This window comes from Eupeodes corollae, chromosome 3 (assembly GCF_945859685.1).
Source record: "Eupeodes corollae chromosome 3, idEupCoro1.1, whole genome shotgun sequence".
In the NCBI taxonomy this organism is placed as follows: Eukaryota; Metazoa; Arthropoda; class Insecta; order Diptera; family Syrphidae; genus Eupeodes; species Eupeodes corollae.
In genome coordinates, this window is record NC_079149.1 from 103518711 (window position 1) to 103537685 (window position 18975).

Here is an 18975-nt window from a genome sequence, read left to right on the forward strand (position 1 = left end):
AGAAAAGATTCATCAATACCAAAAGCACGCATTTGCGATAAAAGAGCTTGATGCCAAACTCTATCAAATGCCTTTGAAATATCAATTGCAATAATCCTACTTTCTTCAAAACGATATAAAGATTTGTACCACTATTGCTACGCAAGCCATACTGCCGGTCATTAAGAAGATTTTGTTCTTCAAGATATTTCTTAAGGTGAAAATTGATCAGCGTTTCAATGACCTTGGGAAGAAGGGATTGGACAGGCTGTAAAAATGCTGTTTTCCATCTGCTCGGAAAGATACCTGTAGAGTAGAAAAGATGGAAGATCTTACGCAGTGGTTTTGCCCGCGTTGAAGAACACCTCTGGGGAACAACAGGGGGAATATTATCTAGGCCAGCAGATTTGTGTATGTCAAAGTCTTTCAGTACTCTTGCAACTCTACCAGTGCGAAAGAAGATTTGTCCCATAAAATCGTGTACGCTCTCAAAAACAGGAGGACTCAAGACACTCTATGGTAACGTCGAATAACAAGCAAACTGTGCTGCAAGCAAATCGGCTTTATCAATCGAGCTTAAAAAGGGAATGTCATTATGGACGAGCGTTGGAACCGAGGATGACGTGGTGTTTCGTACGTTTTTTGCACTGTATTGGACGTAATGCGTTTTTGAGCGCCAGTTCTTTCCCGATTATTTCGAGGGGGTTAGCGAGAGTAATGTCCTTAGGACTGCAGTTGATTTAGGCCTCATGGCATATGAAAATTGTTAAAATGTCAAACCAAACTACAAACAAATTTACTTGACAGCTGACAAAATGGCTGCCAGATAAAATGCTACAAATATGAAAGTCGTTTTTTTTATATCGGAGGTTATTAATTTGAACTTCCAGCACCTTTTTTGAAAACAAAATAAGTTACAATAAAAACTTTTTCAAAACAGACAAACATAGCAAAAATGAAATTAAGAAATAAAAAATGGTGGTTTCCTTTAGGTATTTTCAGTTCGAATTTTATGTATATTTAAGTAGGTTGCTATAGGTACTCAAAATATTCATGGATGTTTTCCCTTTAATCGTGATCCTTATAGCAAGACACCCACATTAATTGCTTCTCACAACCTTTGTCCTCACAGTAATCTTATTACTTTTTGTTTTTCTTTTTTTTTTTAAAGCAAAATTCTCAAGAATAAAACCCACGTCTGCTATTTATAGACGAAAAGACTTTTGAAAATAACAACCATTTCGAACTTCCCTGATATAAGGGCGTTTTAATTACAAAAATATCACAGGTTAAGGAAACCTAAATAATTCAACTTGTATACGTATTTGTGGTACTTCCCACCATACTCAATGTTAAAAAAGTAACCTTTACAAAAACAAGAACTAATTAAATATTAATTTATCATCATTAAATTGAAAATAAAAAAATAAACAAAAAGAAGAAAAATAAAACTTACAAATGGCGCATGAATATGCTGGACGCCTCCTTGACCTGTATGCAATTGCGGATACTGGGTTGGAGACAGAACAACATGAGTCAAGGTGCCGCTCTCGTTGACATATTGTTGCATGACTTGACCTTGGGGTACTTGCACTGGTACCTGCATATGGGGCGGGCGATTTTGTGAAACCATTTGTACCGTTGTTGGACCTGAAAAAGAAACAAAGAAATACAATAAATTAAATTAATTAAATACAAATTACTTTGTTCAAATTAAAACAAAAAAAGTTTAATAAACAAAATGTATTTATCTTCGAATTAACAATCGGAAAAAAAAACGGATTGAAGTTCAAAACTTTGTCTTATTCAGTGCTTTCGTGTTTTTTTAATTTACGATTTGTTTTTAGTAAATTAAATTTTTAATCCACAAACAAGAAAACTTTTATATAATCCTTCACAAATAATGTGTACGATAGATGCACTGACAGCAATGTGAAGTTTTGAAAATTGCACTAATGCTTTTTGGTATTTTATTAATAATTTCTATTTAAATTAAACATACATATATCCCACAAGTTGCCAAGGTACCTGCTTCAGCTTAATGTTGAATATTAAAAAAAAAGTTTGGTTTCACAGAACTAAACATTTTAGTTTTTGAAATAAATTTAATAATATAATAAAAGTTTAGTTTTAAGCAGAAACTATTTGGTGCCGATGTACAAACTGTATATGAAAGTGTTGACTTACCTTTAGTTTTTGCTTAAACTAAGGTTGCACTTATAACAAATGTTTGTTTGGAAGAAAAATTGGTTTGACACTGACATATACAATCAAAAACCATTGAATTAGCAAATGACACTGACAGATCGTTCGAGCAAAAAAATGTTCGTTTATGTTTGATGGTGTGTTCACATTGAACTCTTTTGAAGCGAATCATTTTGACGTTTCTCCATTTAATATTTTGCACTTCTTTCTCAGGCCCAGCAGAGCCTAGTGATTTACAACTCTCTTCTTATGTGCGAGTAATTTTAGGGAAAGAGAAGACCTACAAGTAATCTGGCATGAGTGTCCTATACGCACTAATTATCAAGCAACGGTTACTATTTCGCTCTAATGGCTGAATCACCAAATTGCTTCAGCTTCGGCTGCACCTGACGTCAACAATATTAGCCATATGAATTCAATGCATGCTATTACAATGGAGCTTCGACCTCACGTTTCGTTTGACAATCGTTATTAAAAGAACGTAATGTGACTCCAAACGGAAGCTCAATTATCTGAACATTGACTTTGTCTGACAGCTCAAAAGCTGTAAAAAAAGCAACAAACAAAATATTTGCTCTTTGGAGGGATGAAATGATAGAAATATCATTCAAAGAAATCTCGAAGCAGGCTCACCGTAACGCAGACGATGCCGGAGCTGAAGGGTGTTTGTGATTCAGCCATTAAGGAACATGAAAGCGAACAGCGAATGAACGAATGGAAGAACAGACGTGGTTTTACACCTTTCAAAAAGTCAATTTCAAACAAAAAAAAACATTTTAATAATAAGAAACCAATTGCCACTAATGTTAGGATAATAAAATTTGCATTTTGTTCTTTAAATCAATACAATTTTGTACAAACAATTCAGTAGTAACGAATTGCAGTGTAGTTGCTACGAACTGTCAAATTCTATTCGCGTTCCACATACCATCCACACTGCAACGAATAAATTGTTCGCGCTCAACTTAACCTCAAAATTATACCTCTCTTGTTTTGTTTGTTGAAAAGGGTAATTATAAATTGACAATTCGTCGTTGTTTGCGAATAGAAATAAAGCTCATGTTAAGGGAAAGTCAATACATGCGAACATCCACAGTTCGCAGTCCGTAGCTCATGTGCGAGATGCTAAACGATCATTTGTGGAATTACGTTTTAAACGTCAAAATATCTTCACGGTAACGAATCAGTTTAGACGAACAATGTTTAGTAAAACGTCAATTGGTTACAATATCTACTGCAACGGTAGCCTTAAGGTAATGTTTAAAATTTAGAACGCCGTCATTGTTTATGTTTTTGTTATCAAGTTCATAAAACTTTAATATTGACAGTTTAAAATTTAGAAATTATAGTTTATTATTCGATGTTCAATAAAAACTGACAGATCTTATTGTGAATGGGTTTACAACAATTGGATTCAATTTTAATTCAATTTAATGTGAACAATAGTTGCCAAAGCTTCAATGATTTGTCATAGTGACATTTTCAAATGTCAAACTGTTTGGAAACTTCAAGTTCAACACATCTACGACTTATGCATTTAGGTTTGAAAATAGCTTGAATTGCGTTTCAATCCAATCAATCTACTCAAATGCGTTCATTATATTGAAACGTCAAAAATGATGATCACAAAAGCAGAAAGTTGATTAACTTGTTCAGTTCTGCAGGAAATTAATGGTGTTTTCGATTGGTCATTTGGAACCTTTGAACTCTAAGAAATGACAGGTCTTGAAATGTCAATTTTGGAACTAAACAAAATTTCACGTTTATCATTGTACACAAACCTTGCAATCGATTAGAATAGTTTTAAGCGTTTTATTGATATTTCTTTTTGCAGCCTTCCAATCAAAAGTGCTATAAGTTTGTTTGCGTTTGTAGTTATTGAATTTGACAGTTATTGCAGCATTTTTGCATGAAGGCTGTCACATATGGAAATATTGGTTATGGGCTCTAACTGAAGACGTGAGAAAATAAAGTTTTTGAATGTGCTACCGAAAAATTATATTCTTTCCTGAGAGAACAGTGTCAAGCGGCAAATCTCATTCGAACTGTCAGATTTATCGGTTGCTAGCATCTTTCTGGAACTTAAGTGTATCTCATCCATTTTTTGAGGTTTGAATTCCATTAAATCAAACCCATAGTCTTTTAAATAATTTAGCCAAACCAAAATCAATAACCCTAAAAGTAATTTCTTCTTGCTCTCACTTCATTAATTTGTCAACAGTAAAAGCTTCATTTTTATGATCTTCAACTTCAAACCACAAGAGACTCCAACGACGACGCACGATGACGAACATCACATCTCACTCACATCTCATTCTTCATAGGACCAAAAAAAAAGAGGGAAAACAAGAAAAATACACATCATTTCCAGATGTGAAAGTCAAGCCACACAGTGCTAACATTTCTATAGGAAGTAGCCTCATATACTAGAGGCAGGTACCTTTGACTCTCCCCGCACCCAAAATGTTCATTTAAGTCATCTGCCATTTCCATGCAGAGGCATACACTATACAACAGCCAAGCCAAAGTCAAGTCAGCAGCCCCCCCTTAACCAAAATGTTTCACTTCTTTCTTCAGGGCAAACCTATTGCTCCTCTAGCGTCTAGCATAACCATAAAGCCGTGCAGTGGTGGACTTCGGACTTAATGGAGTTTCGGTTTCGACAGCGGCACTGCGGATATGCAAGGTTGGGGTTGGGGGAATGACAATGAATGGCGTCTACCGCCCAAAGTCCAACACTGCGCGAAATCTTATGCCGGCTGCTCTCAGCCATTTAGTTTGTTGGTTTTTGGTTTTAGTTTTGGCTTTGGTTGCCAGTTGCCATCAGTGCCACTGCCACTGGCAGAAATGATAACTTCAATCGAATTATTGAATTGAATGGTCGTCGCTGTTTGTTGTTAATCTTGTGGAAATTATTCGGAACTTTCTGCCACACAGCAGCAGCAGCGTTCAACGGATACAAACGAGTCGAGTATAGTATAGTATGAGAGGAGTATCTGGTCCTGGTGTGTATCTTGACTAGACATCGCCATCGTAGTCAGTAGCAATAACATCAAAAGGCGGATTTTTGCTACATATATTTCGAAAATATTTTTTTTTCTTTGATTTTCAATATTTTCTTGTATAGCAGCCGCCGCCGCCGCCACAGCCGGTCTTAGCAGAGTAGAAGACTGAGACTCCAGTTGTATGTTTGAGTTATTCAGTGAGGCGAACATACAAAAATTCTGGCGACATTCAGGAGCCATCATCTGATGATGTTCGCTTTTTATTCCCTGTCCCTCCCTATAGGAGGCGCTGGCATTTTTATTTTACGGATACATGGATATCTCACATCTCTTTCTCTCACTCTCTCTCCAAACGATGATGGTTGTACATTTAAAAAGTAAGTTTGTTTGACTTTTCTTTTTCTTAAGTTTTTTTTCTGTCCATAGTTTTGAAAGCAAATCGTATCTCTGTTTGTTCGTATAAATATTTGCTTGGCTTCGGTTGAATGCCATACACAAATTATTATGCCTTGAGGTATGAGTGGAGAGTTCTTTTGTAGATATTTTGCATTTGCTCACGCATAAGTAAATTCTGCTAGTATACTATATACTGTATAAAAATACCGTTAAAGTCAAACATAAACTCATGGAAAATAGATTATAATGCTGACAGAAGACAACACAGCATGCGAGTGTTTAAATGGTTTAGAAGAGTTGAGTTTGTTACAGAAGTTTCTTAAAAGATGAAAAGAAAAATTTAAAAAAGCTTAGCTATTAATTAATTATTATTTGAGATCCGGTCGGTATTTGTACGTTTTCTTTTTTAATTGGGGTTGAGGCCAAAAAGTTCAAATCGAATTAAGTTATAATTGTGAATCTACTTAGAGAAATGAAGTAGAATGCAATTTTATTTATTGAGTCATGGAAAAAATAATAATTAGGTTACTAATTGGAGAAATACCGTACACGCTGTTTGTTATATTTTATGCTTTATCTGAAAAATCAAACAAACTGACGTTTAACAGAAAATGAAGCAAGATGGATGCCAAGAATATGTATATGAATAGCCTTAGAATATGCAACACTTTGATATATCAGATCTGTTTGTTTGCTATGAGTTTCTGGAACATTTCAAATACTAAAATATTTGACAGTTTTTCCACAAAAAATTACCTCAACGAGAAAAGAGTAAAATAACAAAATTCAAAATTCAGAGTAGGGCTTCAGGTTAAAGATATTGGAAGACAATAATTCTGTAAATGGCGAGATTTATTTCAAGGTTTTAAGTTGGTAGAACCGAACAACTGAGTTATCATTTAAAGTGTCAAAATATTAGTCAAATATTCACCATTTACGATAGTGGATCGCTCAACAAAAAGTAGTCACTAATCACTGTCACTTAATGTTCATAAACGCCAGACAAAAGTCGGAAATGGCCAAACAGATATCGAAGACATCAAACGAGGAGAAAGGGTCAACTTTCAGATTAAAATGTTTCTTTTATTCCAAAACTAAATTCTTTTTCTCATTTAAAGTTTCTTAGACACTTCGGTCAATGCAGAATCTTATTTTCTTCAAAAAAAAAGATAACTTCATTGCAACAAAGAAATATATAAGAGAATTACCAATAAAAACTTACATCTTTCGCACTTTATCTCCCTCCATTTAAAAAAAATGTCATCTGTCATGTCGTCTATGACGTTTACGAACATACCTTCTGCAACTCATTTCATCAACATTAAAAATAATTGGTAGTTTTATGTAGAAGAGAGAGTAAAATAATTTCCCTACTGACAAATTCGGCCCAAGAAATTTCTTTGTTTGCTCCTCTAAGCTTTGGGGAATTTTTGCCAAAAAACCGTTTCATACGATTGTTGGGAATTATATCCCCACGCTTCAAATTTTTGACAGATAAATAATTTCTGCCCAAAAATTTTAGGATCATTCCTTGTTAACATACAAAATACTTTACAATTCTTTGTGCTCAGCACTTATTTCTCTTCCTGTAAACTTTTGAAAAACAATGCTTGAAGTTTTTGAAGTATACGAGAGTCTGACACTTTTTGAATAATTTCATGCACTTTTAAGACTTATTTTCAAAAATTAATCCAGGGAGTAGGTAATTGAAAAATTGGATCGTTTCAGTTATGCATAACAAACCCATTGGCAACAGCGTTTTAATTTTTATTTTTAAGTTCAGAAAAAAAAGAGTGCAACCAGTGCTTTAATAAATGCCTTACTGTAATAAGCTTTTCACACCAAGTCCAAAACACGGTTTTCGCGAAATTATCGGTTTTGGCCGAAAACCTATATCAAAAACTCAAGTTTTTCCGTACATTTTTGGTAAACCACAAGTTTTCGTAAACCACAAGTTTTGGTAAACTACAAACCTCTCGAAACCTAGTAGCAATTCAAAGTTGAACTAAACAAACAAACCTTTCGAAACATTCAGCGCTCAAATTAATGTAAACAAAAAAGCTGATTGCTGCTGTCAAATAATTGTGGGCGTGGTAAGTAATATTATTTATACAATTTCCTTACAAAATAATAATTATTGGTTTTTTTTATAAAATATGCAAGAGAAAAAAAAGGAAACTTTGGGGGAGCTGCGTGGCAACAGACAAAATTGTGGACAAATTTTCCAATGTCGAGAATAAAAGCCCTGGTGACTTTTTGTGGCACTGGCGGTTCTTTTATGATCCTCAAGAGTTTCAAACGCTCTTTGTAAAGCGAGAAACCGGAATTCACTATAACTACTAGCGTGACGACCCCAAGGACGAGAAAGACTTGCTCATAGTTCGTAATAACGTTTCCAAGGGATGCGTCTTCGAACTCGCCCCCACAAATATGTTCGACGCTTTCGCTTACACCTGGAGAAAGACTTTCCGGTAACTCCGTTCAATTACAAGGGTTTGGAAGATATGAGAAAGGCGATAAGTTCATTTGTGGAGGAGAATAAGTATCAAAGAAAATTTCTGATCCTCAGTACATTGGACAAACCAGGCGATTCCTCAAAGGAAGAAGCCGAGATAGTCATGGAGCAGCCCATCATAACAGATTCAGTGATCGCTCTGGATGAGTGTCATTTTGGTACAAATCTGGAACTAGGAATTCACCGTTTCTGCCCCAGTCATAAAGACCTACACGAAATCGTTCAGAATCTTCTCAACCCCGCCTATAAGTTCATCGGACGGCCACAATATATGGCGATTCTGAAGGCACTTTTGGCCAACAGAAGCAATAATAGTCATAAGCTCAGTATTTTGAAATGAATATGTTGTGAAAGATGAAGAAAATGTTTTAAACAAAATGAAGTTTTATAACAGTTTTGTTTGTTGACAATTAGCTTTTCCTTAGTGAATTGTTTGGACCGGTTGAAGTGAACTAAGAAGATACTTCAGTTGAAACTCTTTCTCTAGACGAGCTAGTATTACGTTAAAATCAATTTGAATTTTTTTCATCAATACAAAATTTGACAGCCGGTGTTAAATAAATTTAAATGTCAAATGAAAACGTGTAAATGTTCGGTGTGAACGATTTTCCGTTTTTCGAAAACTTTTTGCTGAAAACCCTGTTTTGGGTTTGGTGTGAAAAGCTTATAATACCTTTAAGTAAAGATTATCTTTATGACAAATATGCAGCCATTTGTCATTTTTGACATTTTTAATTTTGACAATCTGATCGATCTTAAACCTTAAATTTCTAAACTACGATACTATTACTCCGTATGTCAATGGAACTGTACTTAAGTTGAGTTCGCCTCTACCAAAATCAAACATCCCTACAATACTGAACTATTGGTGACATTTCTTTAACAGTTGTATGAAAATCTCATGTCTGAAAAGTTTGAGATCGCAAAAAAGTTTGTTTTTGCCAGAACCCTTCGTCTTTTAGTCAGTCAGTTTTTCGTCTTTAATGTCATAGTAATGCCAAAAAGTTTGTTTTGCCAGAATTCTCTTCTTTCGTTTTTTAATGTCATTGTAATGTCAAATTTAATCGAATCTGTTGAAACTTTGTTCATACATCTTACTGAAAGGTTTTGAAATAAACGACTTCCCCAATGGGAGAACGTACAATGCTTTATACGCTACATCGGCTTTGATTGATCTTCTATAGTTGTTACCTAAGATCTTAACGCAAAATACGCCAAAATGTTGCTTGAGCGATGCACAATTCTTGAGAATGCTATGGAGTCGACTGATTTGGTTAATTTGACCCACATTTTTGCACTGAACTTGACAGACAATAGTCTATTTTCGAAAATTATGGATCATCGCTTTTAAAATGGCAGTCACCAACTCCAATATTTCGGTAAACCATTTGCTCAGACGTTCCTCGTTCATTTTCATGATAAAAATGTTGACTTTACTGCGTAAATTGTCAATGACAGTTCGATAATTAATGAAGGGGTGTGTTCAAAAATTAAATTCAAATCTGTCAAGTGGCTGTTAGAAATTCCGATAGTAGTTAATTTATTTATGTCTTTTAAATTCCTTTCCAATGAGTAAGTGACTACTCCAAAGAACAATAACAACAACAAATTTAAAATTATCATTACCTATACACTTTTACATAGTTTGTTTTATGTCATAATTAATAGGGACACTGTACTCTGATAGATGGCGTGGCGTGAAAAAAGCGTTTAAACTTAAATTTCCGCTAAAATTGTCACAGAGAGTCAACAACCATAGTTAATATTCTCAATTTATAAATTACACCTATTATATACTTCCGGTAGTCATTAAATCATTAAAAAAAAGAACAAATAGACTCATTCAAAAAAAATTTAATAACAATGTTTTCTTTTGTTAATAATACATTGGTCATTGCGCTTAAATCAACAAAAAACAACAACAACTCGACACAAATTCAGTTTAATTTGTTTGCAAACAAAGATATTATTATTACATATTTAGCAGCTTTAACCTACTGATGAGTAAAATAAAATTAATAGTTACTTTATGTACCTAATTTTAGTTTTTTGCAAAAACGACACAGCGTGTCGACGCCATTCGTTCCGTCTGTCTCCTGTCAACTCAATTCAACTGAACTCAATTGAGGTCTAGTGATTTTTATTGTCTGCTTAAGTTTTGTTAGTTTTTATTATTACCGGCTGCCGGTTGTCAATTTTTGTCATTACTTACTTTGTATTCTCATTCTTTCCAGTTTTTATTTTTGACTACCTGTCATCAACGCATTTGGCTTATGACAGTTCAAGTACGATGTATGATTAAATGTCATATGCTATGTATTTATAATTAACTGAACGAGAAAAAAATTGAGTGTCACGACTTTTGACACTCTCCAGACTGTGACATGATTTAAATTCAAGTCAACCATAATAACTTTTACCTTTCCATCAACACTAAATTCCTGTCACTCTTAAAATTGTGTGTTTTCGTTGGAATTTTTAATGTTTTTCTTCTCGTTTGTCACTCTTTCTCATCAGATAAATAATAAGGTTTGAGGTAAAAAGAAGTAATCAAGGTCATATAATTAGTCAACCGAATTGAAGAAAATATTGTAAATGGCCAAAGGTGGATTGGGCACGCACAAGTACATCGTACATAAACATAAGTAGGTTGATTATGTGATTAGGAATTTTGACAGTTACAACCTCTCAAATCATATATACAAATTAGAGTCTTGTAATTGGGATAAGAATTATAAATTTAAAGTCATTATTTTAAAAATTGAATGCTGTAAATTTGATTTGTCATAATAAAGCGAAATCGCGAATTGCAAAATGATTGTTTCCAACTGTCAAACTCAGTTCGCGTTCCATATACTATCCACAATTCAACGAATAAAATGTTTGCCTGTATCCTAACATCAAAATGTCATTCTAGTCTGTGTTGTGCATCTGTGAATGAAATAGCATAATGGACGTTCATTTGTTGGTTGTTTTAATGTGAATGGGCCTTTTATATGTCACGTAAATCAAGTGAATCTTTAAACGTCAATTTCAATTTTAAATTGAAATGTGCTTCTTCTCTAAAAATCGTGGTTAAGCAATCACGTCACATCTGTAGTTAAATATGTACAACGGATGGTCCTGTCATTCTTTGTTGAATGTCAGGCTTTGAAATACAAAATAGAAATAAAAATAAGTAAATTCTTACAAAAAACAATTATTTACATAGCTTTAAGGTAATTCATCCAAATAATGGCTACGATAACTTTCCCCTAAAAAATATAAGAGAATAGACTTTTAAAACATAGGAACACATAATACATTAAGGTCATCCTTGTGTATATGGCTTAATCTGGCCCTGTTGCATGATGATGATGGATAAAGTGGAAGGTCACAAAGTTTAACGTCCGTTAAGAGCCCAGCTACCATGAACTTTTAATGTCACTTCATGGAGCTTTAAATTAATTATTGGTGAGGATATATTTTTGTTTCTTTTGCTGAATTTTCTCTTTGTTTTTTCTTTTTCTCCCAATGTCACTCATGACATTTTATTTCTTGTTGTTGTTATTTTGTTTTTGCATCATGCTTGACAGGTTGTAATTTTTCAAAGAGAACTACTACTTCTACCAAAATGTAGAATTTGATGAAGCTTTTACTATAGAAACGTCAAGTTGTAGCTCAGTTCAGCTCAGCTGATGAATATTAATCCCACCTACTAAATTGAGGTCAAGGCGGGAAAGTGTATGTTTTTATTTTGTATGTTGTTCACTTATAATTTTAATTTTATGTACAACCAACGTATACACAAGAACGAATACGCGACGAAAAGATGATCATTAATCAGTAGAGACAAACTGACATATACAACACAACAGAGAATGACAGCCAACCAACGACGAAAGAGAATGACTTTTACAAAAATTTAAAATAAACGAAAAATTGCTGAAATTTCTTGGTGACCATGGATGGGTTGTAATTTATTTATTTTAATAACAAAAAACAAATAAAAACCCTTTTTTTCGAAAAGCTAAATGACATAATGAATGGTTTTGGTGTTTGGCTGGCCTTATACGCAAAAATAAAAATAAAATCAACTGACAGAAAATACGTATGTATAAGTAAAATGAAAATGTGTGTATTTAGTAACCACTGAATGACATATCAGTGCTGCCAAATATTCTGTAAGTTGGCAAGCTATTCGTGTGTGCAAATAAAAGATATCATTGAACTCCCTTTTTGGTGTTGTAATCTTGCGGTTGATATGTGAATTTGTGGGTTTTCCTATACTATGTACGTAAAAAGGACGAATAGTGGATGCGTACAAAAAAAGTACAACTCTCCAATCAAAATTAAAATTGAATTATTTTCTACTTAAAAATCTAGGACGTCAGAATCAAACTTTTGAAGTTTCAATGTGTTAATGTCACCAAATCTTAAGTGTATGAAGAATTGCTAAATTTAAGGTCGTGTTTCCAAGATATATTGAATCGAGTTTGAAGCTAGTTTGAACTTTCTGTCATCCTTTGAAGTTGAGCTGAAATGAGTTTGAGTCTACTGAACCACATTCAGGGAGTATAGTTAAGCAGAAATTAGTGCAAAAACATTTGAATTGACAGGTCAATTATTAATATTGGGTATTTCGATTAAAGTTGCAAATGTCATACTCAACTCAAACAAACCTCAAACCTGAGTTCAAATTTCGATCCTAATTGAAGGTTAAGAATTTGTACATATGTATGTATGCGAGATCTTACTCTATCTGTCAGACGACTGACTGAGTGTAAATGTAAGGACAAATCTCAGAGAAATATGTCATAATTTAACTCCATAACATGACTTTAAGTGTCAAAATTGACATTTAGTCCATTCAATGAAAATAAACAGGAAATACAAGAAATGTCTACATACTTCTGACCATTTTTCTTTCTGCTGTAAAAATTAAAGGATTGTATGAAGAGATAAGAAAAATAGCCCAAAAGAAAATCAATTCAATATGGCTAACATGATGTTTTTTTGACAGTTTGAAGAAATATTGTGACATTGACTTCTACAAAGATTGTTCTAAGCAAAAACGTATGACAAAGGCGCATAAGTAACCATTTGATATTTCTTTTTTTAATTTAAGAAAAGTGCTACATTCGATTGGTAAACACGCAGATTATAATTTTTATTAAGGTTTGTTTGTTTTTTTCTTTTTTTTTATGATTTTAGCTTTTTTCAATAGAAATAAAATGTTGGCATGTTTACCTGCAATTATGGTTGATTGTATACAATACATTTATAGAGTTGCGAAATATAGTAAATGCAGTGCAAGTGTGGTGGCAGTTGTTTTATTTGTTACATTGTGGTAAGGTTTTAGGTATGCATGTGGGTTTGTTTGTTTATAATACTTAATTTCATTACAGGGAAGTTAAATTATTGACTTTTCAAAATTTTACCAAAATATACACAACACACTTAAAGAAGAAGCAAAACATGGTGGCTTCACTTCAAATTCTTTACATAGTTTAACGCTTATTGTGAATACATTTTGATGCTGTCATTTTTGCAAATGGCGGACGGTCAAATGTCATTTATGTTTTGACATTTCTGAAGTAAGCATATACTAAAAAGTGAATAAGATGTAATGAATGCTAAAACCTTAAGAAGGTGGTGAATATAGGAATGGTAGTACATTGGTTGTCAGTTTTTTTAGGAAAAAAAAAAAATTATAGAAACCAGAAAGGATTATTATTGACTTTCCAAAATTTCAAAATTCAAGAAGCAAAAGATGTTTAATGTCTTACTACATCGAAAATGCTTCACTTCAAACTCCTTACTGTCTTCAGAGGCAAAATCCACTGGTCCCCATGCATGATTAGGCTGTAGTAAATACAGAAGAACCGCTAAAGACCAGCGCCTCTTACCTTCTGAGGATTAGAGAGGAAAGTCTAGGGACTCTCGTAAATGCCGAGTACAAACTTAGGTTTGGCATAAGGAATGCCAAAATTAAAATTCTGCAGAGTCGGGGAACAGACACCGACAAAGCTGATGACAACGTCGAGGTTGACGATGTTGCTAGCGGAGCTGAGGTCCCCAGCGATTTGCCAGGCCCCAGCTCTTCAGCTAAAAATAATTAAAAACGCGCTGAAGGTCATCCAGATTAATGTGAAGCACTCTTAGTGTGCTTCAAATAATCTGAGAGATTTCCTTAGGGAGGAAAACTTGGCGTTATCCAAGAACCGTGGATAAACGGCGTCAAAGTGCGAGGCCTCCAAGACAACCAATACGAGCTCTTTTATAAAATAGCAGATCAAGACCAAGGTAATCCCAGAACTTGTATTTTAGCTAAGAAACATTTAAAAGGTGTTCTTATGTCCGAATTTCAGCACTCCCGATTTGACAGTAGTTGTCAGATTTGAAGATAAGAATACACAGGGTTTGCTGTTGGCCTTTTTTTAGGTGTCCATAATGCACCATTACCTCCGGAGGAGTTGTGCAAAATCATAACCGAAGCTAAAATCAAAAAGGCAAACCTTCTGATCGGAGGCGACGCAAATGCTCGGCATACCCTTTGAGGAAGTTCTGAGATCAACGAACGAGGACCATTTGTAACAGAGGCAATACTCCCACTTTCGTTTCTCCGAGCTCGGAAAATTATGATGGATGGGAAGGTGTGCTTGATGTTACTTTAGTAAACAACCGTAATTTATTAGTGGAGAATTGGAGAGTTTCCCATTTGAATTTGTTTTCGGATCACAAGTGGATTCTTTTTCAAATTAATTTCGAGTCGAAAAACCCTCCGCCTTACAGAAATCCCAAAAGAACTGACTGGAAGAAATTCAGCCATATTGCTAATTCCAATCTAAGCAACTTACCGAATCTCACAGAATTGATAGGAGACCTTGAATCATAGGTGAAAACCTTTGAAACTTCTATAAGTAAAGCTTTTAGAGTCTCTTGCCCAGTTAAATATAGCCGTAAAACCCTTCCTTCTTGGTGGAATGAAGAACTGTCCAGTCTTAGGAAAATGACGAGGACAATTTTCAATATCTGCCACAAACATACGTTTTACCAACCGTATAAAGACTCTCTTAAAATGTACAAGCAAGCCCTGTCATCAGCCAAAAGAAAAGGCTGGAGAGAATACTGTCAATTAATCGAATAAATGAAGGAAAATTGTAATCCTTCATTTCTAAAAAAGTCTGATGGAACCTGGACAGCCTCTCCAGCCGAATCTCTTGAGCTACTGATGAAGATAACCCCGAATCGCTTGAAACCACAGAGCTAAACGTAGCTCATGTGGAGGAAGTCCGTTATAATTCCGTTATAACCCGAGAAAATATTTTGTGGGCCATCAATACTTTTTCTCCATATAAATCCCCAGGCATGGATGGCATACTGCCAGTTATGCTTCAAAAGTTGCATGATGTGGCAGATCCATGGCTGGAACAAATTTTCAAAGGATGTCTCCTTCTCAAACATGTGCTCATGTCGTGGAGACAGGTCAAAGTAGTTTTTATCCTGAGGGATTTCAGACCAATAAGCTTAACATCTTTTGTGCTTAAAACCTTGGAGCGCATTCTTGATTACCATATTAGAGAAATCCTAGTTGGACGACCTCTCGAAAGCTCTCAGCATGCTTATCTTAAGGGCAAATCTACGGAGACTGCCCTCCTTGAGGTAGTGCGAAAAAACAATCCATTATAAAGAATTTACTCTTGCCACCTTTCTAGACATAGAAGGTGCTTGTAACAACGTCCTTACCGAATCCATAGACGAATCGCTCGTTAAGTTCAGTGTAGAAGACTTAATTCGAGAATGGATTATTTCCATGCTCAGTGGTAGGAAGATTTGAGCCACTCTAGGCAATACAATCGCAACAAAACCCGTGAGTTGGGGAACACCCCAGGGTGGTGTCCTTTCGCCTCTTTTATGGCTTCTAGTCATGGATACAATTCTCGTTAAATTAGAGAGATGTGGAGTGAAGGCGGTAGCCTATGCAGATGATTTGGTGCTATTGGTGTCAGGAAAGTACACCTCTGTGATTAGTGAAATCACGGAGTCAGCTTTGAAGAAAGTTAGCAGCTGGGCCACGAGTTGTGGACTAGGAGTTAACCAAAGTAAAACTGAACTGTTGCTCCTTACCACCAAAACTAAAGTACCGCCCTTCTCGCTACCTCGACTCAACGGTCAAATCCTATCATTTTCTTCCAGTGCAAAATATTTGAGAGTTATACTCAACCCTTAACTAAACTGGAAACTGAATATTGAAGTACGGGTTAAGAAGGCCTGTGTTGCCTTCTACGCCTGCAGCAAAACTTTCGGCAAAAAGTGGGGACTTCAGTCGAAGATGATTCTTTGGACGTACACAGCCGCAGTGCGTCCAATCTTAACATATGGGTCGATTGTTTGGTGGCCTGCTCTTAGCAAAGCCTATAATATTGATAAGCTAAAGCAGGTTCAGAGAAAGCTTGTGGGCAACACAGCGCCTTAAACGTTATTTTGGATCTTCTACCAATCGACCTTTTTATTCAATACATAGTTTCCTGCAGCGCCATTAGGCTGAAAGAATCAAACAGCTGGTTGTCAAAACCCTATGGCCACAGCAACACAACAAAATTGATTCCCTTAGATATTATCTCGGTAGACACTGACTACTGCACTTCTACTTTGAGCCTTAGTAAGGGTTTTAAGGTTATTTTCCCATCCAGAGGTGATTTGGAGGATGACATCGTGTGGATAGGTTTAAACACAACCATCTTCATTGACGCCTCAAAGATGGAGCGCGGGGTTGGTTCTAGGATCTTTTCTGAGTCCCTAAATGTAGCCAAATCCTTTAGGCTTCCTGACTTTGCTAGCGTTTCTCAGTCTGAACTGCTGGCAATAAGGGAGGCATGTAAGATACTTAAACAAAATCCAAACCGACACCGAAATGCGGCTATCTTTACAGACAGTCAGGCAGCTGTCAAAGCCATTATCCTCATTTAAATTGGTCCAGCAATGTCGCGATGAGCTTGCGAGCCTGAATTTTAACCTCGGTGTCACCCTGATCTGGGTTCCGGGCCATTGTGGTATCGTGGGAAATGAACGGGCTGACGAGCTAGCCAGACAAGGATCGGCCCTTCATAGCTCACTTGCGGAAATGGTTAACATTCCTCTTGGTGCTATGAAGGGTAAAATCTTTTCCATCTACCAAACTGAATCAAACCGACAGTGGAGCAATTTACCCAACTGCATTATATCTAGGAAGATATGGCCCAACTACTCGTATAACAAAACCCGTACAAACGATCTTCTATGCAGGCCAAGGCAAGACATAGCCAGGATTGTCACGGTTTGTACCGGACATTGGCCTATAGGAGTTCATGCGGAGAAGTTTGGTATCTCTTACAACACCTTTTGCCGTAGCTGTAGTGACCAAAGAGAAAGAGAAACCATAATCCATTTTCTCTGCAAATGTCCTGCTTTGGCAAACACCAGAATGAAATGCTTTGGAAAAGCATTCTTTCAAGAACTCGATGAGCTATCTGAGACAAAGATTAGAGACCTAATCTTTTTTCTCAATGCGACAAAACGGCTCTAACATAATCGCTATGAAGCTTCTCTATAAATCTTTTCCTTTCTATCTCAGGTCAAACGAGTTTTTGGTATCAAAGGTTGCCTTGAGATCGCCATTTCTACCTACCTACCTTTAGGCTTACTGTGAATACATTTTGATGCTGTCATTTTTGCAAATGGCTGACTGTCAAATGTAATTTATGTTCTGACATTTCTGAAGTAAGCATATTCTAAAATGTCAATAAGATATAATAATTGCTAAATCACTAAGAAGGGAGACGTGTGGTGAGTATAAAACTGAAAATTTGAAAATAAATGTATCCGAAAAATGCACATTTTATGTCATGATTGTCAACTGTCATACTGTAGGGCTAAGAAGACTCCAGAATGACTAATCGAATATAAAATTATCTGTCAAAAAGAGACGTTTGTACACCCTTTCAAAACATAAAAAATAAGTATATTGAAGGTAATTAAAGAAAAGTTATTGTATTTCCTATATGTTCCCTATCGACTCTTAATTTTCAAGCTTATTGTCTGGTTGAATACCCTTGATGGCATAAAGTTATCAATACTTTCTTCTTTATAGGTATATTAGCTTTACAAACCAATGCCATTTTGTATAAAATAATCTCCCTATCTTTCTAAATTAATGTCCAATTATCCCTCAATATTATACCTGTGTTAAGTAATCTGAGCTTCTACTATATTTTATAAAAAAAAACAATAGATAGGTTTTAAATTACCTATCTATAACAGAGCTCTTATAAAGTCATCATATATATAAATTAAATTGCATGCGTCACTATGGGTGACTACACATTTTAAGCAAAAAGGCTTAAAATAATCCTCTCAACCTGAACACCTAATCCCCTTACGCACCCAAATGAATCGTTAATTAAATTCTCTCTCTACAAAAAAATATAAAAACTTAAAAAGAACAAACAAAAAATAACCTTAGATAGATATCTTTCATCAACCCTCGAACTTATACATTTATGTCAAACAAACATACCTAACCTATACGTATACTCAAGAGCCTCATAAACGTTAAGGTATACGTAACGTATGTATATAATGAGAATGAACTTTAACACCCTCGCGTCTTTTTGTGTTAAATTTTATTTATTTTTTTTAATGAACAAAAGGGCGTGAGCATTAATGTAAGTAAATTCCTTCAAAGTTGCACAAAAGGTGTTGTTTACAGATTTTCCGCTCCATGCACTTTATTCACACCTACCAAACAACAAAAATTGAATACAAAAAGAAAAACAAACAACGGACTAGAGCTATCTTAACGGTAAAACCTTATTTGATTATTGCTACATCAATGGCTTCCATTTCTACGATACA

At 35.1% G+C, this 18975-nt stretch overlaps 1 protein-coding gene across 2 annotated transcripts in view; it reads right to left on the reverse strand.

The window, feature by feature from the left end:
- The window catches only part of LOC129948957 (fibronectin type-III domain-containing protein 3A), a 249002-nt gene that overhangs the window by 63437 nt on the left and 166590 nt on the right, over positions 1–18975 (reverse strand). For both annotated transcript variants that reach the window (XM_056060117.1, XM_056060118.1), the window contains one exon: positions 1436–1629. In XM_056060117.1, coding sequence (XP_055916092.1) covers positions 1436–1629 — 194 coding nt within the window. The remainder of the gene's footprint in view (positions 1–1435; positions 1630–18975) is intronic.